The 24,833-nt window shown below is 44.4% G+C and overlaps 1 protein-coding gene across 4 annotated transcripts in view; it reads right to left on the bottom strand.

The window, feature by feature from the left end:
* NUMA1 (nuclear mitotic apparatus protein 1) overlaps window positions 1-24,833 on the bottom strand; it is an 83,840-nt gene that overhangs the window by 19,556 nt on the left and 39,451 nt on the right. For 2 of the 4 annotated variants that reach the window (XM_005867125.2, XM_005867124.2), the window contains exons 1-5: window positions 21,449-21,614; window positions 16,524-16,597; window positions 9,331-9,416; window positions 2,535-2,614; window positions 494-576 (exon numbers count right to left, since the gene is read on the bottom strand). In XM_005867125.2, coding sequence (XP_005867187.1) covers window positions 494-576; window positions 2,535-2,614; window positions 9,331-9,416; window positions 16,524-16,565 — 291 coding nt within the window. In that variant the 5' untranslated portion in view covers window positions 16,566-16,597; window positions 21,449-21,614. Of the gene's footprint in view, window positions 1-493; window positions 577-2,534; window positions 2,615-9,330; window positions 9,417-16,523; window positions 16,598-21,448; window positions 21,615-24,833 lie in introns of those variants that run through there. The other 2 variants (XM_014540449.1, XM_014540448.1) reach the window with 2 other exon arrangements.

Here is a 24,833-nt window from a genome sequence, read left to right as displayed (position 1 = left end):
CCCCCCCCCCCAGGCTATTCTGGAGACGCTTCCAAAGCTCCTAGAATTCAGCAGCCCAGGCCACTGCCCTTAAACTGCACTAGGAAACACTCGAGGACTCAATGCCTACGTGCAAAAAGCCATGTGCCAGGATTCCTGCACAGCTAAATACCTGGACTCATGGAACCCTCTAGGCCAGCACCCGGACAGGAGAAGGAATGAAGTAGACTGAGCTAAAAAGAAAAATAGGACAACAGCTGGGTGAGGCCTGATTCCTGCCAGGTCTCCACTGGGGTCCACAGTAATGGTCTAGTAAACTCTGTCACATGGCATGGTCTCCTAGAATCTTTGGGCTAAATTAGCCCCTGCCTCAGCCAGGTGGCTATCAAAACCTACCTCAAACCTCGACAAGCCCCAGAAATAAAGCCCCCACCATTTCCTCTGGGTTATGAGAAGGCTCTGCAGGTCCCTCTGATGCCACCCTTCCACCCCCAGCCTGGTGTTCTATAGCTACCTTGGCCAGTTCCAGCTCTGACCCCTCCATCACCTTCTGCACTGACACCAGGCATTCCGGGGAAGATGGATGTTTTCGGTTTTCTGTAATGACAAGGTAGATAAGAGGTGAACTTCCCAGGGGTCATTCCTGAGATCATCAGAACATCTCAAAGTCACAGCAGTCACTGTCTCTGGTGGAGCTAGAAGATGGAGGGCTCCTTACTCCTATGTCCTCTCTCCCCAACATACATGTTTCCATCTGAAGTGAGCTCTATCCTGGGTCAGTCCAAGGATTACAGGGATAATTCCTGAAGAAAGCAGGCTGGATTCACAGCAGCTCTGGGGCATAGCACTACACTCACCCATCCACACACAAGCTCCTGCTCAGCCCTACAGAGGAGCCCAAAGATTCCAGGTCACTCTAGACCAGTGGTTCTCAACCTTCCTAATGCCACAACCCTTTAATACAGTTCCTCATGTTGTGGTGACCCCCAATTTCATTGTTACAAATTGAACATAATTAAAGCATAGTGATTAATCACAAAAACAATATGTAGTTATATATGTGTTTTCCGATGTATCTTAGGCGACCCGTGAAAGGGTCGTTCGACCCCCAAAGGGGTCGCGACCCACAGGTTGAGAACCGCTGCTCTAGATTCTCCTTCCAGCCTTGGCTGGTGTTGCTCAGTAGTTAGAGAGTCAGCCCCAACACTGAAAGGTTGCAGGTTCAATTCCTAGTGGAGGGCATGTACCTGGGTTGCAGGTTTGGTTTGATCCCGCCCTAGTTGGGGTGTGTGGGAGGTGGCCAATCGATGTTTCTCTCTTGCATCGACATTTTTCTCTCTCTCTCCCTACTTCCTTCCCTTCCACTCCCTCTAAAACCAATGGAAAGGGTATCCTTAAGTGAGAGTTAACAAAACAAAACAACAAAAGAAGACTTTCCTTCCAACTGAGGTCACAGAGGAAGCCTGCAGCTGAGTCATATGAGGAAGACTGGGGATACTTGGTTCTTATGCTGCCAGAGTGTCTGGGCTCAATTACTAACATCTTGCTTTAAATCCATTCTCACCTTTCCTTTAATTCTCTGGAGGTGGAGAAAGCAGATAATGAGCACTGTGCCAGAAGCTTTGCATGTGATCTTATTTACTCCACCCATAACCTAGAGTAATTATTATTATTTCCATTTTATAGACCTTTCTATATCCAGAAAGGTCACACAGCAGTGAGCAGAAGGGCCAAAATCTCAACTTAAATCTGCCTCTGCCCCTATACCAGTGGTCGGCAAACTCATTAGTCAACAGAGCCAAATATCAACAGTACTTCAAAATAGACTCGCCCAGGCCGAAAACCGACTTCTGCGCATGGGCCACAAAGTTTCAATCACATTATACGTGCACGCCTGCGTGGTATTTTGTGGAAGAGCCACACTCAAGGGCCAAAGAGCCGCATGTGGCTCGCAAGCCGCAGTTTGCCGACCACGGCCCTATGCCTATTGCCTAAGCCAGTGGTCGGCAAACTCATTAGTCAACAGAGCCAAATATCAACAGTACGATTGAAATTTCTTTTGAGAGCCAAATTTGTTAAACTTAAACTATATAGGTAGGTACATTGTTATTAATTTAATTAGGGTACTCCTAAGGCTTAGGAAGAGCCACACTCAAGGGGCCAAAGAGCCGCATGTGGCTCGCGAGCCGCAGTTTGCCGACCACTGGCCTAAGCAATTAATTTAAAGTTACCCAAGAAAAATGTTTTTCTTGCAAAGAGGATAACATAGATGCCTCCCTCTCCTCCATCTCCTTGCAGGTGAGGAGTCCTAAAAACTGACCCTCTGGCTGTACCTGGAGCTCGAGAAGAGCTCTGGGACTGAAGGGACACTCTTCTTGCCCCAGCTAGTGTGAGCATCACCAGACCCCAGGAAGCTGACCGGGTTGTATTCATCTCTGTGGTACAGAGTTGACAGCCCTGGGCCTTTGCCCCTCCAGATACCTATTAACTGGTTCCTCTGGACTCTCAAGAGCTGAGGAAGCAGCTCCTTCCCAGCTAGATAAGAAAGTACTTACTCTGCAGAAAACTGCACACGAAGTCCAGTCTCTCTGGCACTGGCTGTTGCACGATTTGCTGACCCTCCTCAGTGCTGTGGCTAGAAAAAGAGCAAGCATTAGGAACAGAGCACTTAGCAGTCCTTCCCTCCTTGCTACTACATCACATACTTACCTTCCCATTTTGTCAGGCTTGGTCTGCACTGGATTGGGGAAGGAACCTGACCAGATACTAGAGGGGAGAAGATACCAAGGCACCATTTACTCAGAAGAACTGTGTAGGGGGTGGCACGTGGAGACTTGGGCATGAGGTCCCTCTGGAAAGAGCACTCTGACATCCCATTTGTGAATACAGTAATGCACCACTTAACGACGAGGATACGTTCTGAGAAATGCATTATTAGGCAATTTCATCGCTGTGCAAACATTATAGAGTGCACTTACACAAATGTAGATGGTGCCGCCTACTACACACCTCGGCTATATGATTAACCTATTGCTCCTAGGCTACAAGTCTGTACAGTTCAGACTGCTAACAGTGTAACAAGGCACAGCGTTTTTTTTAAAAAACTTAGTAAGTAAAATAAGTATACTCTAAAATAACGATAAATAGTAAATACCTAAACCAGTTTACTATCAAGTATTGTGTACTGTACATAACTGTGTGTGCTACACTTTCATACCACAGGCAGGACAGGTTTGTTTACACCAGCATGACCACAAACATATGAATAATGCACTGCACTATATGGCATTACAATGGCTGTGATGTCACCAGCAATTTTCAACCTTTTTCATCTCATGACACATATAAAATAATTAGTAAATTCTGCAGCACACCAAAAAACATATTTTTTGCCAACCTGACAGAAAGACTAGGTATAATTTTGATTCACTCACACCAGTCGGCTATTGTTGTGTGGGCTGTTGTCATTTTTATTTGCTAATCTAAGGGAAAAGAAGTCAGAAGTGCCCCTGACTAAATAGTCAGGTATTGCACATTTTCAAAATTCTTGTGGCACACAGCTGAAAATCACTGCACTAAGCAATAGGAATTTTTCAGCTCCATTATAATTTTATGGTGCCACCATCGTAGATGTGGTCTGTCTTTGACCGAAACATCATTTATACAGCATAGCTGTATTTTTTAAAAAAGCACATTTTGAAAATACTATTGAGTAATTATTTCAGTAACCATTTCATAATTTAGTCCTAAGTATTATATTCAATAACTGTCATGGAGAAAGCCTTGGAAGGCAATGAATTAAAGTGTCAGGATATTAAGTAGAGATTTTAAAGAATGACAATTCTGATTATTTTGGACTCTTCAATGTGTGGAATTAGTGATAGAAATGTCTAAAAGAACAGCACAGAGTAAGTAAATATTGGTTTATATATAGATCCATGTATGAATAAAATGTAAATAAATTTGTAAGCATTAAAAAAATAGCACTGTGGGAAGAGGGTCAAAAGTTGATCGAGGCAGCAGAGATAAATGGAAAGCTAAGTTCAATAATTAGGAATAGCTCAAGTAAAGGGCAAAGATCAGGACACCTGGGAAACCTGGTTAGAATAAGAGTGAGAGAGGATGATGGAAAGGGGCAAAAAACAGGTCGAAGAACTGAAAGAATCAGAGGGAACAAGGCCCTGAAGTGACAGAGCAAAGTTCAACACACTAGGCTGAAGGTTGAGGTAGCAAAAGCCTCCCAGAGGCCAGAACAAGGGACAATCACTTTTGATCTGTGGCTGTCACCGTGCTGATTTAGGTGGCAGGGTAAGCCAACTACAAAGAGAGCAATGAGGACTGGAGGCAGCAGAGGGAGCTCTCACACAGCCCAGGCCCCTAGCTCCTGGGGCCAGTCTAACAGCGGTTTCATTTTCAGAGGTGAAGAATCTTCTATAATTAAAAGGTCTCTTGCTCCTCAGAACTTCAATCTCCAGGTTTCAACCAACTTTTTGGAAGGCAGGGAAGGCCTTAGATACAGTGGTTCTCAACCTTCCTAATGCCACGACCCTTTAATACAGTTCCTCATGTTGTGGTGACCCCCAATTTCATTGCTACAAATTGAACATAATTAAAGCATAGTGATTAATCACAAAACAATATATAACTGTATATGTGTTTTCTGATGGTCTTAGGCGACCCTTTGTTTGACCCCCAAAGGGGTCGCGACCCACAGGTTGAGAACCGCTGCCTTAGAACCTTCCAGTGCCAGACATCCAGAAAAGCACAAGAGGTAACCAAGCCAAGACTATGAAAGTAGCTCCTTCTGCCGAAACCGGTTTGGCTCAGTGGATAGAGCATCGGCCTTCGGACTGAAAGGTCCCAGGTTCGATTCTGGTCAAGGGCATGTACCTGGGTTGCGGGCACATCCCCAGCGGGAGATGTGCAGGAGGCAGCTGATCGATGTTTCTCTCTCATCGATGTTTCTAACTCTCTATCTCTCTCCCTTCCTCTCTGTAAAAAATCAATAAAATATATTTAAAAAAAAAAAAAAGTAGCTCCTTCTGTCTCCCACGTGATTAGAAAGGCTTCTTCCAAGTGAACCTCCCCACAAGAAGCATTCTGGGTAGCTAGTCCATGATTAGGGACACCTGCAATGTCTTCAGGAGATGCTAATCGCCTCACAGGCTCCTGCAAGAGCCCTCCTCCCTACCCACCTACAATCTGGAATGCTGTGACTCCTTGCCTCAGTGTAGAGCAGTAATTTACCTAGTATATTCCATTAGGTAAAAAATAAAGCGTGTTCTCGGGTTAAATGTTTGAGAAATACTAGGTTAAACCAAACTAAACATTTTCTACATAAGAGGATATAACATGCATTATTTCCTAATCACATTTCATCACAAAAGCATTTATTTTCCCCACTGGGCCTCTGGGATAAATAAAGTTGCATGAAACATGCTTTGGAAAAGCCAAGACTACATTCAAGTCTCTTCTCTGGCAGGAAGCCATTCAGAACCACTGCTAGTCACACCTCCATCCTCCTTCTTCTCAAGAATTCCTACAGCACTCACGGATACAACTGCATCATTTATAATTGACCACTCTAACTGTGCAAGTTGAAAGCCAGGAATATATAGCAGGTGCTCAGTATATGTGCTGACTGACAGAGGAGGGATGCTTTATACTGGGAAGAGTAAAAGTCAATGTTGGTAAGACAAATGTCAGGGCTCTAGTTTTCTAATAAAATGCCTCCACTAAACTTTGCTATTCAGGCCTCAAGATGGGACAGCCTTTTTGCTTCTATTAACACAAAGAACAGAAAGAGAAACTTGGCAGAGTGGTTGAGTCCAATTATTTTCCCAGAGAGAAGGCCAAGTGGCTAAGGAATAAGCCCTGTTCAATTCTCATAGCTTCTATCTGCCACCAACCCTGCCATCCTCCACTTCCTTCCCCTGAGGACTAGGCATCTGATTTAGGTTAGCAACAGTAGCAGCATCAAAAATGTAACAGGCAGAACACATCCACCAAAAATTCCCAAAGGAAGTTGGTCTGCATTATCCTGGATCTGAGATGGAGATTAGGGTTAGCCTGGGATTTCAACAGCCCCTCCCTCTAAAGCAATCTCTCTCTCTCCTCCCTCCTTCTTTCCCTCCCCCTCTCGTAGTCTAAAGCTCAGGCAGCATGTTACAGAACAATTTGGAAGGTGGGCATCTTGAATTTTTGAACTCCCTATGAAAATTTCCCACCAAGTTCTAAACCTAAACAAAGGCACACATCGCTACCCATGGATAAATCTACTGTTCTTGTCATCAGGCCAAGGAAATTTATCTTCTCAAAAGCAAAAGTTCCTTGATCTATTATTCTTAGGTCAGAAAAAAGCAGGCTGTACTCTATTGTATGTCATAACATGAGGCATATTATACCTGGCTGTTTCTCTTTTAGTGAAGTTAAAATTGAACAGTGAAGTAGGTACTACCAGCCTAATGCTTTTATTGGCCATTGATGTTGGTTGCCTAGATCTATCATTTCATTAAGGTTTGCAAAATAATTATTTTCACTAAAATTAGCTGCAAAATGCTGATTTATAGGTGGTACCTAACTCCACCTATAAAGTAGTCTTGCAAAAATATCTTATACTTACAGCCATAAAGATTTAATTTAAAAATAAACAAACCCTGCTCTAGCCGGTTTGGCTCAGTGTATAGAGCGTCAGTCTGCGGACTCAAGGGTCCCAGGTTTGATTCCAGTCAAGAGCACATGCCCGGGTTGTGGGCTCAGTCCCCAGTGGGGGACATGCAGGGGGAAGCCAATCAATGATTCCCTCTCATCATTGATGTTTCTATCTCTCTCTTCCTCTCCCTTCCTCTCTCTGAAATCAATAAAAATATATATTATTTAAAAACCCTGAAAAAAGCAAAACAAAAAATCTTAACCCAAACAGATCTAATTACTATTTATAGGCAACAGTGGGAAGAGAATATGTAAAGCAGCATCATGATGATATAATTAACAAAATCCAAATTATAGGAAATTCTATAGGATAAAAAAAGGGGAGTGTTGGGGAATGGAGTAGAAAACAAGACTTGTGGGAGGAGATGGCCCTGATAAAAGCTCTTCAATACCAAAGCTAAAGATTTAGAACTCCTGGCAATGACCAGTAAGTCACTGAGGCTCATCAGCTGTGGAGTATCACAACGAAAGGATGGGAGGAAGGTTCCTGAGATCACATGTGCAGGAATGCCCTGGAATAAGGGCAGGTTAGAGAAGAATGACATCACAAGGGCCTGGTATCCAGAATTAAGCAGAAGCAAGGATGTGAGAAGTCTTCTAAATCAGCGGTCGCCAACCGGTGGTCCGTGGACCACTGGTGGTTCATGAGGTCTGAAAGGTTGGTGACCGCTATTCTAAAGGACAGACTGAGAGGATGGTGACTGATTAGAAATCAGTGCCAAGGAGAGGAAAGAATTCAAATTGATGTTGAAAGGTCGTGCCCTGATAACTGGGAGAGAAAATGGTAGCGTCTGTACCAAAATAATAGTGGCTTCTTTCAGAGGTACTAAGGCAGGTGTTGGCAGACCACAGAGATTTTTTAAAAATCCTAAGACATCCCATTACCAATAAACATTTCAAAAGATACATTCAAAAGATTTTGAAAAAAACCACTAGCAAACCTATCTGTCCTGAGTTACTCAGCCCTGCTAGTCTTTACTGATGGAGAATATCAACTACATTTTCATTCGCTATTTACTCATCCAACAAACATTAATTAAAATCAACGTACTGTCTTGCCCTAGCTAGTTTGGCTCAGTGGATAGAGTGTCGGCCCTCGGACTAAAGGATCCCGGGTTCGATTCCAGTCAAGGGCATGTACCTAGGTTGCAGGCTCGATCCCTGGCCCTGGTTGGGGTGCATGCGGGAGGCAACCAATCAATGTGTTTCTCTCACATCGGTGTTTCTCTCTGTCTCTTCCCCTCCCTTCCACTTCCACTCTCTAACAACCAATGGAAAAATATCCTCGGGTGAGGATTAAACAAAAAAAATAAAATAAAATCAATGTACTGTCCTAAGCTAGGTATGAAGGACACAAGAAAAATTAAACCTAGTCCCTAACTCATTTCCATCTTCTTTCCCTGTCAATGAGCTGTTGTCTATGAATGGGTGACCAAATTACTTCACAGAGATGCTGAATCCCTGACCCTACCTGCCACATAAACACCCTCAACTCTTCTATCCTTGGCCTAGGGGTTCAGTCTACTGTGCTATCTTCTCTATCACTGTACCTCCAAATCCTTATATTGTGGACGTCCTCTACTTTTGTTTGTAGCACAAAGAAGTGAGAGAAGGTCAGTTTTGTCTTCCATAATCCCTGGAAGTTGATGATACAGGAAAAGGGATGAATTATGTGAGTTTAATAACTAGGTTATAGCTTGACCCATCTTTGCTTGGTTCCAGAGGAGGCTCCACTCCATTATTTCTCCATAACTGTGAGCTTCAATGAAAATATGTGCTAAAGACACAGTTATAAAAAGGCCCAAACTTGCCCTAACCGGTTTGGCTCAGTGGATAGAGCGTCAGCCTGCGGACTGAAAGGTCCCAGGTTCGATTCCGGTCAAGGGCATGTAACTTGGTTGCGGGCACATCCCCAGTAGGGGGTGTGCAAAAGGCAGCTGATCCGCCTCTGATCCATGTTTCTCTCTCTCTCATCGATGTTTCTAACTCTCTATCCCTCTCCCTTCCTCTCTGTAAAAAAATCAATAAAATATATTTTAAAAAAAAAAAAAAAGGCCCAAACTAGAAACCTGGCTACAGGACAACAAACAGCTTATCAAATGCTAATTAACCTCACAAAGCAAGGTAACAAGGCAGGTGAATGCCAATAGAAATGCTTTAATGGCTGCATATATGTGCTTTGCTAACAAGTTAGAGATGAGATTTTTAAGTGCTTCTTATTTCCCTTAAGTACAAGAGCTTCCCCTTTCTTCTTAGCCCTTCAGGATGCAAAGAAGGCTTGTGAGATAAGGATGGGTCACAGAAAGAGAGTGTAGAAGATTCCTATTGAGATAAGACAGGGAGCCCCAGAGCAGGCTCTTGGGATAGTGTGAGAGCACAGGGACTTGGAGGTTCTTCTGCACAAGAGGGAGGAAGCCTTAAGGTGGAACAAGAGTGAAACTTCTCCCATAGAGAACCATGGTGACTGGAGGATGAGGTCAACGTGTTCTTGCCTCTGGGCCCCACAATGGCTTATGCCATCCCAATACTGTTGACGCTTTCTGGTCACAGAAGTCACCAAGGCAAGGGAGCAAATGGCAGTCACCATTCCAGCACACAGCTTTGCTTGAGAAGCCCGAGAGAGATGTGATGCACACTCACATGTTGCCAATGATCTTGATGAAGACACTGCAGTCCTGCAGCTGCAGCAAGGCCTCCACAGGGTCAGCCACATGCAGACCATTCACCTGTGAGAAAAAGGAAGAGCCCAGAGAAACTGTCATAAGTACCAGAGCACCATGGTTCATGCCTTCCCCAGATGCTGACAATTCTCTGCTCACTGCAAGTGCCTGTAGTTGTGTGACTACAGGAATAAAGAAACAGATGATTCTAGGATTTTTAATTTCAGCATAAGAATGCTGCTGCACCCACTCACCCAGTGACAGCCGCCTGGAGCTGCCATCAAAATCCTTCCTTTGGCTTCAACTAAATAAGAACTTAAATTCTCCTAGGATGTTCTAGCTCTAGGGGTATACTTAAATGCAATTAGGCATAAAATGGTTCTGGAAGGATACACAAACTGGTACCACCATTGCCTCTAGAGAGAAGAATATGATGGCTGGGAGACAGAGGGGGAAAAACAAAGGCTTCTTACATTATAGCCCTTTGTAACTCTTAAATGGCATAAACCTTTGTAGTTCAAATCTTTACATTTATAGCCCTCCGTATCTCTTGAATTTTGAAATATTTGAAACTTATATTGAATATACACTCCCACACAGATATAAAATTTTGTTATTAATGTATGCTTAAAATTCCTTCCAGACATAAAACTTTGGCTGAGGGAAGTGGGACAAATGATGGGGGAACAAGATAGTAAGAGAAAAAAGGGGGGCCAGGGCTAGTTTGGCTCAGTGTATAGAACATTGGCCTGCAGACTGACGGGTCACAGGTTCAATTCTGGTCAAGGGCACATGCCCAGGTTGCTGCTTCCACCAAGTGGTCTAATTATAATAATAAAGGCGTAATATGCTAATTAGACAGGATAGCCAAACGACCTTCCGAACGTCATTCTGGATGTCCTTCCAGATGAAGATGCGGCGGCGGGGGCCGAAGCAGAGGCAGTTTGGGGCGATCAGGCAGGCAGGTGAGTGGTTAGGGGTGATCAGGTGGGCAGGCAGAGTGGTTAGAGGTGATTCAGCAGGCAGGCAAGTAGAATCAGAGAATCAGGCAGGTAGGTGAGTGGTTAGGGGCAATCAGGCAGGCAGGCAGAGTGGTTAGGGGCGATCAGGCAGGCGGGCAGGTGAGCAGTAAGGAGCCTGCGGTCCTGGATTTCGAGAGGGATGTCTGACTGCCGGTTTAGGCCGAATCCCACGGCTGTCAGATATCCCCCAAGGGGTCCCGTATTGTGAGAGGGTGCAGGCTGGGCCAAGAGACACCTCCCATGCACAAATTTTGTGCACTGGGCCTCTAGAGTGTGTGTGTGTGTGTGTGTGTGTGTGTGTGTGTGTATGTATGTATATACATTGATCTCCTTAAAAAAAAGATAAAAGAAGGAAGGAAAAGAACTTGAAAATACAAAGAACAACTCACTAATTCTAATTCAATCCCCTGTCCCCTTTCTTCGGCTTTAGGCAGGCATCCATCTAAATCACTCTTTACAATTAGAAACTTTGCCAGAAGTCACATGCAAATGAATCAGGTACACAAATTATTCAACTAGCATGTATGGTCAAATGTGAAAATCCTCATGAATTCCACAGGCACCAAGTTCACTAGGCTGAAGTTTAGCTTTGTATTGTATTACCTTAGGAAGGAAGGGTTTACTAAGTCAATCACCTTGTATAAGACTGAGGAAAGAGGGAGACTTAGCCTGCTTAACGAGGTATTTTAAAGAACTTTAGGACAGTGGTTATATGCAAATAATAGATTTTATTATTTATAAACTAGAGGCCCGGTGCACAAAATTCGTATACGGGGGAGGGGGGCCCTCAGTCCGGGTGCATCCTCTCCAATCCGAAACCCCTTGGGGGATGTCCGACTGCCGGTTTAGGCCCAATCCCAAACCGGCAGTTGGACATCCCTCTCACAATCCGGGACCGCTGGCTCCTAACCACTAACCTGCCTGCCTGCCCAATCACCCCTAACTGCCCTCCCCTGCCGGCCTGATGGCCCCTAACCAACTCTGCCTCGGCCCCGCCACCGTGGCTTTGTCCGGAAGGCAGGGCGATCGGAAGATGTCCGGTTGACCAGGTCTAATTAGCATATTACCCTTTTATTAGTATAGATGTGCTTTTTAAACATATTTTATTGATTTTTTTTACAGAGAGGGAGGAGAAGGATAGAGAGTTAGAAATGTCGATGAGAGAGAAACATCGATCAGCTGCCTCCTGCACACCCCCCACTGGGGATGTGCCTGCAACAAAGGTACATGTCCTTGACCGGAATTAACCTGGGACCCTTGAGTCCGAAGGCCGACGCTTTATCCACTGAGCCAAACTGGTTAGGGCTAGATTTGCTTTTTAAACAACACTGGGCTGGGAGCGCCCAGACAAAGATTTTTGGGTCCATCTCCTCCACTAACTTGCCAGGAATCTTTGTAATCAACTTTTTGTCACTTGCCAAGAGAATCTAATCCCTACCTCATCTACCTTAAAATACCAGTGTGGTTTCAAATGGGATTATGGATACAAAAACACATAAAAAGCATGGAATGCAAAGCACTATTATTGTTAATTAATTTACAATAATGAAGTAGATCCAGTAAGACTTATACGTCTCAGCAGTTACATTAGCTGCATGCAATGGAGAATCCAGAGGATGAAAATAAATAAATAAATAAATAAATAAATAAATAAATAAATGATTCCGCTACAAAAATAATAGTATTTATTCTGGTTAAACACTTTTATGTTAAAAGCAATTTCTAGCACTGGCCGGCGTGGCTCAGTTGGTTGGAAAGTTGACCCATACACACAAAGGTGGTGGGTTCAATTCCCAGTCAAAGCACATACCCAAGTTGTTGGTTCCATCCCCAGAGGCAACAGATGAATGTTTCTCCCTATCTCTTCCTCTTCCTTTCTCTCTCTCGAAAATCAATAAAAACATATCCCCTGGTGAGGGTTAAAAAAACAACAACAAATAAAACCCACTTCTAGATGGATCTAAGTTAATATAGGTTAATTTTAAAAGTGGAGAATATAGTCCAGCCGGCGTGGCTCAGTGGTTGAGCATCGACCTATGAACCAGGTAGTCACGGTTCAATTCCCAGTCAGGGCACATGCCCAGGTTGTGGGCTCGACCCCCAGTAGGAGGTGTGCAGGAGGCAGCCAATCAATGATTCTCTCTCATCACTGATGTTTCTATCTCTCTCTCTCTCTCCCTTCCTCTCTGAAATATGCATATACATATATACATATATGTATATATGTACATATATATATATATATTTTTTTAAGTATAGAATATAAAATATGACCTCTCACTGAAGTCTTAAAGACAATATATTAAAACCATCTTTTGAAAAAAAGCTTAATCTAGTTAGGAATGGCCAGTGTGTGTAAATTTTCTGAGAAAACTCTGAATACTCCAGGCCAAGATCTCTTTGTACCTACTAAAAATGAAGAGACTGCCAACACTTAAGCATCCAAAAACCATCTCCCTTTAATACCTGCAATGTAGGTAAAATATTCAAGGGCTATGAAGGCTTGTTCACTAACAAGTATGAAAGATCACATCAGCTGATTTAAGTTACTTAAGGAATGTGGATTCATCTAATACCAATCCTATATAATAAAAGGCTAATATGCAAATCAACCAAACGGCTGAACGAGTGGTTGCTATGACGCGTACTGACCACCAGGGGGCAGACGCTCACCGCAGGAGCTGCCCCCTGGTGGTCAGTGCACTCCCACAGGGAGAGTGCTGCTAAGGCAGAAGCTGGGCTCACGGCTGGCAAGCGCAGTGGTGGTGGCAGGAGCCTCTCCCGCCTCTGTGGCAGCGCTAAGGATATCCGACTGCCAGCTTAGGCCCGCTTTGGGCCTAAGCTGTCAGTCGGACATCCCCCGAGGGCTCCCGGACTGCGAGAGGGCGCAGGCCAGGTTGAGGGACAACCCCCTCCCTGGTGCATGAATTTCGTGCACCAGGCCTCTAGTTAAGTAATAATCCAGCAATAGTTTCTTTCATAGATATAAAAATGTATTTTCTTCTAGTGCATTGTTTTGTTCTCAAATGAGAAATCATTGGAAGGCTGAGGAAATGGAGAAGCTCTTTCATCTCTAATCAGGGTAAAAAACATGCAAGTAAGGGCCTAGCTCAGGGCAGAACACAAGAACTGTCTATCAGGCTTTTGGGGTTGCTTAGGTTGTTGAATCTTAAAGTTCCCTATTCCCACCTGATCCAGCCTGGCTCAATGGTTGAGCATTGACCTATCAACCAGTAGGTCATGGTTCTATTCCTGATCAGGGCACATGCCCGAGTTATGGGCTCAGTCCACGCAGTAGGGGGCCATGCAGGAGGCAACCGATTAATGATCTGCTCTCATCACTGATGTTTCTATCTCTCTCTCCCTCTCCCTTTTTCTCTGAAATCAATAAAAAAAATATATTTAACAAAATTTTTATTTAAAGTTCCCGATTCCCTATAACAACTTATTCATTGTTAATTGTTGGCACAGATTAATTTCAAGCTACATGTTAAGTAAAATATATTTATTTTTACATTACAAAATAAATTACTGAAAATTTGGAAACCCAAAAAACTCCACTCATTCAAGTATTTTAATACATGCACTTTCAGTATGTATTTCTTTCTAGTCTTTTTTCCCTAAGTCATTTTTTTTAAAACCACAGTTATAATGATCACATGTGTATATCTGTGTCCTAAACCAGCGGTCGCCAACCAGTGGTCCGCAGACCACTGGGGGTCCGTGAGGTCCGAGGGGTTGGGGACCGCTGTTCTAAACCACTCTTCTCAATAACATATTATTTCATGCTGCTAGTGTCATAAAATCCACTGTAGCTGCCTACCTTGTAAATTGTAACTATACTTTAATGCATGTTCATGGTGATTTTTGAGGAACGTATACAAGTATTTGCTGTTAAATAAAACTAGTTTTGTGTCTATTCTTCTCTGTAACAGCAGTAGTCACTATAAAAACAAGCCTAGGACCTAAATAAATAAAAAGATAAACTGATCAACTTAAAACAATGTGGCTAAAGGATCCCCAATATTCACATAAGGCACGGAACTAGAGACATAGCTCATGGTCCCTCACACGCAGCTTTTTTTGGGGGGGTGGGAGGATGAAGGGAAGAGAAGGAAGAGACATTGTTTCTAATATATACATAAAACATTGAAATGTAATATAAGTACAAATGTATTAAATATAAATATTTTAAAAACCATTTTAAATAATACAACTACACAACTAAAATTTGTATCTATTTCAGAAACTGAAGACTGAGAATGCATGTTTTGTACATTAAATACATATCACTTGACTAGATATCTGATGCTGTCTTATAAAATCCACCCTATTTGGAAATTAAAAATTCATTTCCTTTGCCCTAACCGGTTTGGCTCAGTGGATAGAGCGTCGGCCGGGGGACTGAAGGGTCCCAGGTTCGATTCCAGTCAAGGGCATGTACCTTGGTTGCGGGCACATCCCCAGTAGGGAGTGTGCAGGAGGCAGCTGATCGATGTTTCTCTCTCATCGATGTTTCTAACTCTCTATCCCTCTCCCTTTCTCTCTGTGAAAAATCAATAAAATGTTTATTAAAAAAAAAGATCAGGGACCTTTAAAAAATAATTAATTTCATTTAAAATATTCTATATATATATTTTTAAGTTAGCTCTTTAATTGGCTAACTGATCCATGGTCAGGGTGACCACTAAAATACCCTGTACCAAATAGCATGCCCAAGCAATAATTTAAGTTTCAGGAATTATTTATTCAAATACTGGACTAAATGGTTGTGTGTATGTATGAAATGTTTTTTACACACATTATATCAATATCCTCAGAATAACCCCATGTGGTATTATTATTTCCATTTTTATTTAAAATGTTTTTATTGATTTTTAGAGAGAGAAGAAAGGAGAGGGATAGAGATAGAAACATCAATGATAGAGAAACATCAGCAATCAGCTGCCTTCTCCACACTCCCTACCGGGGATCGAGTCTAAAACCCAGAATCGAACCAGTGGTCTCTTGATTCCTGAGTCAATACTCAACTACTGAGCCACACTTGCTGGGCTATTTCTTCTTCTTCTTTTTTTTTTTTTTTTTTTTTTTTTCAGAGAGGAAGGGAGAAAGACATAGAAACATCAATGATGGCCCTAACCGGTTTTGCTTAGTGGATAGAGCGTCAGCCTGCGGACTCAAGGGTCCCAGGTTCGATTCCAGTCAAGGGCATCTACCTTGGTTGCAGGCACATCCCCAGTGGGGAGTGTGCAGGAGGCAGCTGATCGATGTTTCTCTCTCATCGATGTTTCTGACTCTCTATCTCTCTCCCTTCCTCTCTGTAAAATATCAATAAAATATATTTAAAAAAAAAAAAAAGAAACATCAATGATGATGAGAGAAATAGTGATCAGCTGCCTCCCGCACACCCCCTACTGGGGATCAAGCCAGCAATCCAGGTATGTGCCCTCACGGAGAATCAAACCATGACCTCCTGGTTCATAGATTGACACTTAACCACTGAGCCACACCAGCCAGACAGGGCTTTTTCCAATTTTAAAATGAGGTGCTGAGAGACTAAGTAACTTGCTCTAAGTCGCACAGGCCAAAACAATGATTCTAAGCCAGACTGTCTGGCTCCAAGGCCCATGCTTATCATCACTACACTCAATGGCCTCTATGGTTACTCTGTAGCTCTAAATTCCCAGTGCTTAGTATTATTTTTTTTTAATTTGGTATTGTCTCAAGCAGAAAGTATATGAAAATACCTAGCAGAAGAATTTTGGTGACATTATCAAGAAGGCAACAGGAGAATAATCGAAGCAGACAAAACATGGTAAAGAGAGCAAGGAGAACCTTGCCCTACAATTCAAGGCTTTTGAAGACCAAAGTTCAGTGCCAACACTTTTAGTCAGAAAAATCCACAGGGAGCAAATGAGGATGGGTTTCCATGCCACCTGTAGCAACTCTTCCCATGACTGAAGGGGAATATGTACCTTAGGGCAGCCTCTTCAAACCTACACAGGTAGACTCATGGATCACTGTCAGCATCAACATAGAAATAATAAAAGTTAAAAATTAAGGGGAAAACTGTATTTCCATAGCTGTGACTCCTAGAAAATTCTCCCAAGCTTCCTGAAAAAGTTTAGCAAAGGAGAGGAAGACCACTCACCCAAGAGAGGAGTGCAGCCACCCGGGTGGCATGGAGCGTCATCTTGGTGATACCAGACCGTCACCCCAATGCACCTGGGACCAAAGAGAAGAAGAGCAGTTAATGATATCAGGTATCCATGATGAAGGAGGAAGGAAGAAACAGTTTCATTTACTGGTGGCTCTTAACATTTAAATAAATCACTCTTCACTTTTACTTAATCCACATCACCAAGGCACCATGGGAATCTTTAGAGAGCTGAGAGTATACATCAAAATTAATATAAAACTTATTGCATCAGAGTGGACAATAAAGAATCCTGCATTTAATTCAATGTCCACAAGTTTAACACAATCTTTCTGTTCTACAGAAAGTACAACATTCAAAGCTGGCCTTCAACCCTTAAAACAGAACAATCATGGTTTTCCAGACAGACCTAGGTTTGAAAGATTGATTTCTGGCTCTTTCTGCAGGTACCCAAATTCTACCTAACTAACAATAATAACTAAGTCCTTGGGGAACATCCCCAAATTCTGAATTTTTATATCTTCCCCCCCTCCCAGAAATGTCAGACATGGTTCAAATGAGAGATTTGGTGAAGCCAAAGCCAATTCTGACAGAGAGCCCAGAGGACATTTAATAGAAGATTAGGTACTTGTCCTGGTATTCTTAACTCCAACTTTCCTTCCCACTGGGAATTGGCCATCTACTTGCCAACCTGCCCAAGAGACCACAGACCTGGTGACTAAATATTCCCCAACACCTCCTAGCAGCCTCCACGATTCCCACAAATCTCCATGGGAGCAATCAGCCCCTCCTGCTGGAGGTGCTCAGTTTGTCACTACTCTATAAGGAAGAGCAAGAGTGGTTAAGAGCCACATCAACTATAACTCTCCCCACATATTAGCATCTCCCAAGTGTGGGTTCTGTGGAACCAACATTTGCTAAGCACCTTTTGTATGCTAAGTGTTGGGATAAGAAAACACCATTCTTGTCCATATGGTGCTTACTGTCTAGTAGGAGAAGGACATACAGAAATATCTTAGCCCTTTCTATGCAAGTGTACCTTGTTTATCAACCAATCAAAAAGGTTATTTTCTTAATCCTTACATGTTCATCCTGTGCTGGAAGCTAGATGTGAGTATGAAGCAAAATTACCTGAAATGGGAGACAATGACATGGTCCTTGCCTTTGAGGGGCTTACAGGATAAGGAGTAAAATAAAACATACATGAAGCATTAAATAATGTAAGAAAATAATTAAATGCTAAATATAACTTAATGCTAATTATAATTGCTTCCTGACCTTGCAAAACCTAACATGATTCCATCTGTCATATCAATGTCCGTCTTGGAAATGAGTCAATTCACCTGGGCTTTTGGCAATAAGCAAATGCAGTGGTTAAGGGAGCTCTCAGGAGGCAGAGAAGCTAAGGAGCCTATGTGTTCCTCAGTCTTGGATGATTTTCACTCAGGATGGCCTATTCGTGAGCAATAACTGCGTAGCTCCCTGGGGCCAGGCAAGGATGAAGGCAGATGGCCTCAATTACTATACTGCAAAAAGGCTTTTCTGGTGATTGGCCAGTCTAAAGTTAGAGGGACCAAGCTTGGCATTTGTGGTAAAGGTGGCAGTGGCCAAATGCTTGACTGGTACTTCTTGGAAAAAAAAAAAAAAAGTCTGAGCTACCCAGGAACAAGGGAAATGAGTCCCAGGTCACCTCCCCCTCATCCCCAATGCTGCCTCTAGACTTGATATCCTTTTTTTTCCCATTTAAATAATTTATTGTTTAAAGCAGTGGTCGGCAAACTGCAGCTTGTGAGCCACATACGGCTCTTTGGCCCCTTGAATGTGGCTCTTCCACAAAATACCGACTTCTGCGCATGGGCCACGAAGTTTCAATCGCACTGTACGTGCGTGCCCGCATGTGGTATTCTGTGGAAGAGCCACACTCAAGGGGCCAAAGAGCCGCATGTGGCTCGCGAGCCGCAGTTTGCCGACCACTGGTTTAAAGTATTACATGAGTTAGACTTGATATCCTTTTGATGAGGCCCAAAACTTCAGTCAGAAATTTCATATGCAACCGGAGGTAGATCTTGCCCCCTCTGAGAGATTTCACAGCTGTGCTGCTAAAAATGACCTGAGGTTTAACCAACCTCTTCCCTTCATCTCAGAGGCAAAACATACAACCCTTATGTTGTCCCAGGGGAGTCTATCTAAAAACTAGTTCCACTACTCAGGAAAACTGGTGTCAAGGCCAAATGTCTTCTTTTATGCTCCCCAGGCATAGAAACAGGAGGAACCGAATACTCAACAACATGAAGAACTCCAGAAGGACCTTGTCAGTTCAAAGCCTGCAAAGGGGCACTTTATCAGAGACAAGACTCTAGGGCAGGGGTGGGCAAACTTTTTGACTCGAGGGCCACAATGGGTTCTTAAACTGGACCGGAGGGCCGGAACAAAAGCATGGATGGAGTGTTTGTGTGAACTAATATAAATTCAAAGCAAACATAATTACATAAAAGGGTACGGTCTTTTTTTTTTTTTTTAGTTTTATTCATTTCAAACGGGCCGTAGTTTGCCCACGGCTGCTCTAGGGTGAGAAACTTCAGGGGAGCCCAGCCAGCCACTCTTCTTAGGGTAAATCGGGGTAAAGAATGATCGAAGCTGGTGGCACAGCTAGTCCTCAGCACTGGGACTACAGCTTTAAACAGACCTTGGCTTGGAACCGGAGGGCTCCCAGCCAGAGCACCATCCTCCCCACCCTCCCCCTGAAATCTGAGGCAGGCCCCACCCAGAAGACTGGGTGATGGTGATGGAAAAACAGATCCCCACAATTGTAGCCAGGAACCATTGCACAGAAGGATCTCCTGAAATCCACTCTGATGCAATCAGGCATCCCCTGTCACCCCCAAATCAACAAAGAAAACCTCTAATGCAGGTCCTCTGAAGGCACCTTCAGAGTTCTCACCTACCTGGTTCTTTGCAAAAAAGAGCCTCAGAATCCAAAACAGAGAGCAAATAAGATAGCTCTCTCCCCTGGGCTCAAGAAGGAACCAAGACACAGAAGCCGTTGCCTTATAAACTAAAGGTCTTGCATCTTCTCTACATTTTCAAAACTAACATAATGTAAACTCCTTCACCATCAAGACCAATTCCCACATTAACAGTAACCCCTCTATGTTTCCAGAGAAGATATTATCAGGACAAGTAGGCACTCAAGAAATACATAGCCACCTGGCATGCACCCTCTTGGGTCTTAAAGAGTTAAAACTCAGCCACAGTTTTCTACCATGGCTGAAGCTAATGCAAACCACCTGCTCAGATGCAAGGAACAATCAATGATAGGCCAAAGGCCAGAGGGTCTGAGTTGTGGCAGCACTGCTCTCCTTACCCCGCCCCCCAGCCTGGGTGCCAGCTCCTTTGGAGACTGCCTTTTAGCCACTAACTGCCTGGCCTGAACACCAGCCCTGCCTCAAGATAACACCAAAGTGACCTTTGGTCCCAGAAAACTGCAAAACTGTACTGACCTCTCAGCTCATGCCTCCACTGAACCCTCATTCTCTTAGGGGCCAGCTCCCAATCCCAGAATTTCAAGGCCCAAAGCCCACACAAACTCCCATCTCAAAGGGTCCTTCTCCAAGTCCCACCCTGGTTCTACCCCAAGGTTCCAAAGGCCCACAGGCTCACAGCTCACAAGGGAAATGACTATCCGTTTGTGTGCCCATGCTCAATGGCAAAGTTTACCACCATTTACACTGACAGCCTGCCTGCCTGCAGCCATAAGAATTCCATGTTCTGTACAGCTTTCTAAAAAAGATCCTCCCACCAACTAAAGAGTGAACACCTGGTCTTGGGACTCCTCCGACTCTGGAAGCCATAAGTCAGGAGGCATAGGCAATCAGGCACCCACATTTCACACCTTGTAGTTTACCCCAGAGAGGCCCAGCAAAGGCCAAACTATGTGATCAGAGGCTAACTCATGAATAGGAATTATCTACTGGTGTGTATCCTGGCTTGGAGGCGGTAAAAGGCCCAAGGACCAGCAGCCTCAAGAGAAGCCAAGGATGGAATAAACACAATCCTTTTCAACTTCTGGGGAGTCCTGAGTAGGCTGTCTCATCCACGTCCAAAGGGCTTCTCTGCACGCCTGAGGTTGGGCCAAACCAGCTTGCTGGGTGTATGCTCTAGGCTCAGGCCTGCCCCTCTTCACACAGACTACCCTTTCTGAGTAGCCTAGAATTTGGCCCAGAGCTCCAAGGCCCTGGCAAGGACCTAGGGAGAGATTGCAAGGGAAACCAAGATTCCCCTGGTTTCTTGAAAAGTGGCTTACTGATACCTGCCCTTCCCCCCAAGCTCTGTAGGGTCCAGATCAGAAGAATGTGGGCAAAAGGGCTGCAATCAAACCAGGCCTAGCGTGCGCACACATACACACACACACACACACACACACACACACACACATACGCCTGCACACATCCGCACCCACTCCAGCAGTTCATCAGCACCTGCCCCCACAGCTATATTCATACACCCTGGTCCCTACCAGCTGAAAAATGAACCTTTTTCATTCCCCACCACTGTATACACACCCAGGCCTCACTTGGGAATGGAGAAGCTCTCCTGAGCTGTCTCTACAGCTCAGCATGCAGGCACACACGCTTTCCCCCACTCTGAACAAAAACGCGCTAACATCTACTCGAGGGGGAAAGAAAGCAACCCTTTGCTCTGAAAGGCGCCAACTCCCGGATGTTGGCAAGCTCTGCTCCCAGTGCCTGTTTCTGAGTGTTTACTTGCTCTCCCTCTCCTACCCCCTCCCCTTTAAGGATGGCGCAGTAAAGAGAGGTGAGGGGGAGGGGGGACTCTACCGCACCACCCCCACGTCCATGTTTGAACAAAAAACCCGAGAAAGAGTGAGGAGAAAAAGTCTCAGTGCAGGAGGGCCTTACCAGATTCCTAAAGCCAAACGTATTTACAGGTTTTAATCCGCCATTAGCATTTAAATCTTGAAAGGAGAGGAGGAAGGGGGGCTAGTGGAAAGTAACCCCACACACAAAAGAAAAGTTGTTGGTTTTCTTCTCAGTCAGCCTGGCAGGAGCGATCTTCCTGGCTGACAGCCAGAAGTGCGTCACAGCCAGGAGTCTGCTTTCTTTAAAGGCACAGCAAGCTTCCGCGATCTGGGAGCCTCGGAGAAGCAGGGGACTCTCAGCAAGGGGGGAAGGGTAGCAGCTGGGGCAAGGAGGAGGGTTGCACTGGAGAGGAGGGGAGCCCCTCCCTCCTAGTTTGGCCCACAAACAGGAGAATAGGATGCATGGGGAGGCATCAGCTAGCAGACAACAACACTGAGTTGCAACAGTGGCAAGAGCCGATGCAAACTGTGGCATAAACACACAAAACACACTCACAGTGGCCTGCCTGACAAACCTGATATTGCCCAGACACTCCCCCTTCACTCTCTTAAGACTGCAATGACAGCCTGTCCATCTCTCTGGCCAGCAACGGAAGGGCAGGGAAGAAGACCCGCGAACAGAGGCTTTGGAGAGCGAGCCAGACGCAGGCCCTTTTAAATGGGAGCAGCTTCCTGCTGGCTCCTGGGCGGGCCATGTCTTTAAGCACACACATGCCGTGCTCACACACAAAGCGCCTGCCTCCTTCTGTGGGCACCGCCTGACCTGGGACAATGGCCACCCCCCAAGCCATTCCTGAAGGGACTCTCTCCAGCCCATACCTTCTGCGTGGCAAGGCCAGGATGCCGCACTCCTCCCCCTCCTCCTCGGCCACCCAAACAAGAAGCCCAGGCAAACTGTGGGCCTGGAGCGCAGGCCTGCGCTGTCCTGTCTGGGTGGCTGCGTGCTGTTGTCGACTGGAATGGCCGCCAAAATCCCAGCTGCACTGCCAGAACCTAATCCCCTGTTCCGCTGAGCATTTGTGGGGAGGGGCTGAGGGGCCAAAGCACGGGACCTAGTAAGGCAAGCACTGGCTGGAGCCCCTTAACATATACAGGCACTGGGACTCATCGGCAGAACCTACAGGCTCTGCCTCTCCTACATGGTCAAAAAAGAAGTCTGACTTTTAAAAAAAAAAAACCACAGCATTTCCACCCATTGAACAATGACCCTCACCAAGACTAAGAGAGAAACCCACCAGTTATCAGGGACTCCCTCCTCTTCCTTTCATTTGCACCATATATTAAGTACATACTATGTGCAAGGTACTGTAGGAAGTATATAAAGATGAATTAAGCCTGGCATCTACACTGAGATAGGTTATAATCCCACAGGAGATAAGAAATATGATTCAAAAATTATATTTAAAGACAGTATATACTAAATCCCACAAAAAGATTTAAAAAATCTAACCAGTTTAGAGTAGGGAAGGACTAAGAAAACAAAGTGATATTGAAAGGGGGCAGAAATAGGATGTTGGGGAACCAGCTAGTATTGTAAGAAATATTAATCATGCTCTGTTAACCGTGACTGTTTTGTTCTGATTAAAGAAGCCACATTCTGCCCTAGCCGGCTTGGCTCAGTGGATAGAGCGTCGGCCTGCGGACTGAAGGGTTCCAGGTTCGATTCCAACCAAGGGCACATGCCTGGGTTGCGGGCTCGATCCCCAGTAGGGGTGTGCAGGAGGCAGCCGGTCAATGATTCTCTCTCATCATTGAAGTTTCTATCTCTCTCTCCTTCTCCCTTCCTCTCTGAAATGAATAAAGAAATATATTTTTAAAAAAGAAAAAAGAAGAAGGCACATTCTAACCAGGCTGGCAGCTGCACTCAGGACCTGGGAGCTCACCTGAAGACTCTAGGCTTTGCATATCACTAAACCCTTTGAAGATCCCCAGCCCTTTTTGGGTATCTGTAAACTGCCCTTTTGCCTACTTTCCTTTGTACTTATATCTATATAAGCAGCTGGCTTATGGTGGGCTGCAAAGCAGATTTTTGTGGATGACCCGCTGCTCTCCCATATTGCCGGCAATATTGGAATAAATGATCATAATGACTCAACCCTGACTCTGCTTAATTGGCTCAAGTAGTGACAGGCAGCACGGACCCATTGTTTGACTGGTTACAATATTTTAATCTGGATCTTAAAACACATAGGTAGGATTCTCCAGATGGGAATGGAGAGAGGAGTGTGGAAGGAAAGCAGAGAGGAGGTGTGTAAGTAGTAAGGGAACAGATCTGAAGGGTGAGTTGGAGAATCTTAAACTTTAGGCCAAAAAAATCAAAGATTCGTATGCTTAGTTTGTTGTTTTTAACACAGAGATGTGATATGATGAGAACTGTACGTTAAGAAATTATTCTGGTATATGTAAATAAATGAGACTAGCAGCAGGGAAGTGGGTCAGAAGGCTGCCACATCAGACAGGAGACAATGAGGACGTGGAGGAGAGTAAGGTAAGAGAGAATGGAAAGAAGGGGAATAAGGGACATTCTGGAGATAGGCTGAAGAGAAGGGAATGACTGGAAGTAGAGGGAGAAATTGTAATAAAGAGAGAAGTGTGAGAGATGGAGGTAAGAGCATACAGTGGGGTGAAAGATAATCTCTTCAATAAATGGTGTTAGGGACCTGGCTGGTTTGGCTCAGTGGATAGAGTGTCGTCGGCCTGTGAACTGAAGGGTCCCAGGTTCGATTCTGGTCAAGAGCACATGCCTGAGTTGTGGGCTCGATCCCCAGTGTGTGGGGTGCGCAGGAGGCAGCCAATCAATGATTCTCTCTCATCACTGATGTTTCTATCTCTCTCTCCCCCTTTCTCTCTGAAATCAATAAAAATATATTTTAAAATAAAATAAAAATAAATGGTGTTAGGCTCTAGTGGGTTTGACTCAGTGGATAGAGCGTCGGCCTGTGGACTGAAGGGTCCTGGGTTCAATTCCAATCAAGGGCACATGCCCTGGTTGCAGGATAGATCCCCAGTAGGGGGCATGCAGGAGGCAGCCAATCAATGATTCTCTTTCATCATTGATGTTTCTATCTCTCTCCCCCTCTCCCTTCCCTCTCTGAAATCAATAATAAATAAATAAATAGTGTTGGGGAAATTGGACAGGTACGTGCAAAAAAATGAAATTAGACCAGCAACTTACACAATACACAAGAATAAAGTCAAAATGGATTTTAAAAGCTTAAATGTAAGTCACAAAACCATAAAAATCCAAGAAGAAAAAATAGGCAGTAAAATCTTAGACATCTCATGTAGCTGTATTTTCACTAATATATTTGCCTAGGGCAGGGGTGGGCAACCTTTTTGTGAGTGCGTGCCAAAATCAGCAAAATCTCTGACTCAAAATTCTTCTGCATGCCAACCCTAATTTTTTGAGAACATGTTACGCCTAC

This window comes from Myotis brandtii, unplaced genomic scaffold (genome assembly GCF_000412655.1).
Source record: "Myotis brandtii unplaced genomic scaffold, ASM41265v1 scaffold244, whole genome shotgun sequence".
NCBI classification, from domain to species: Eukaryota; Metazoa; Chordata; class Mammalia; order Chiroptera; family Vespertilionidae; genus Myotis; species Myotis brandtii.
Note: the sequence above shows the minus strand (reverse complement) of the source record. Positions and strands in the feature narration are given on the sequence as shown.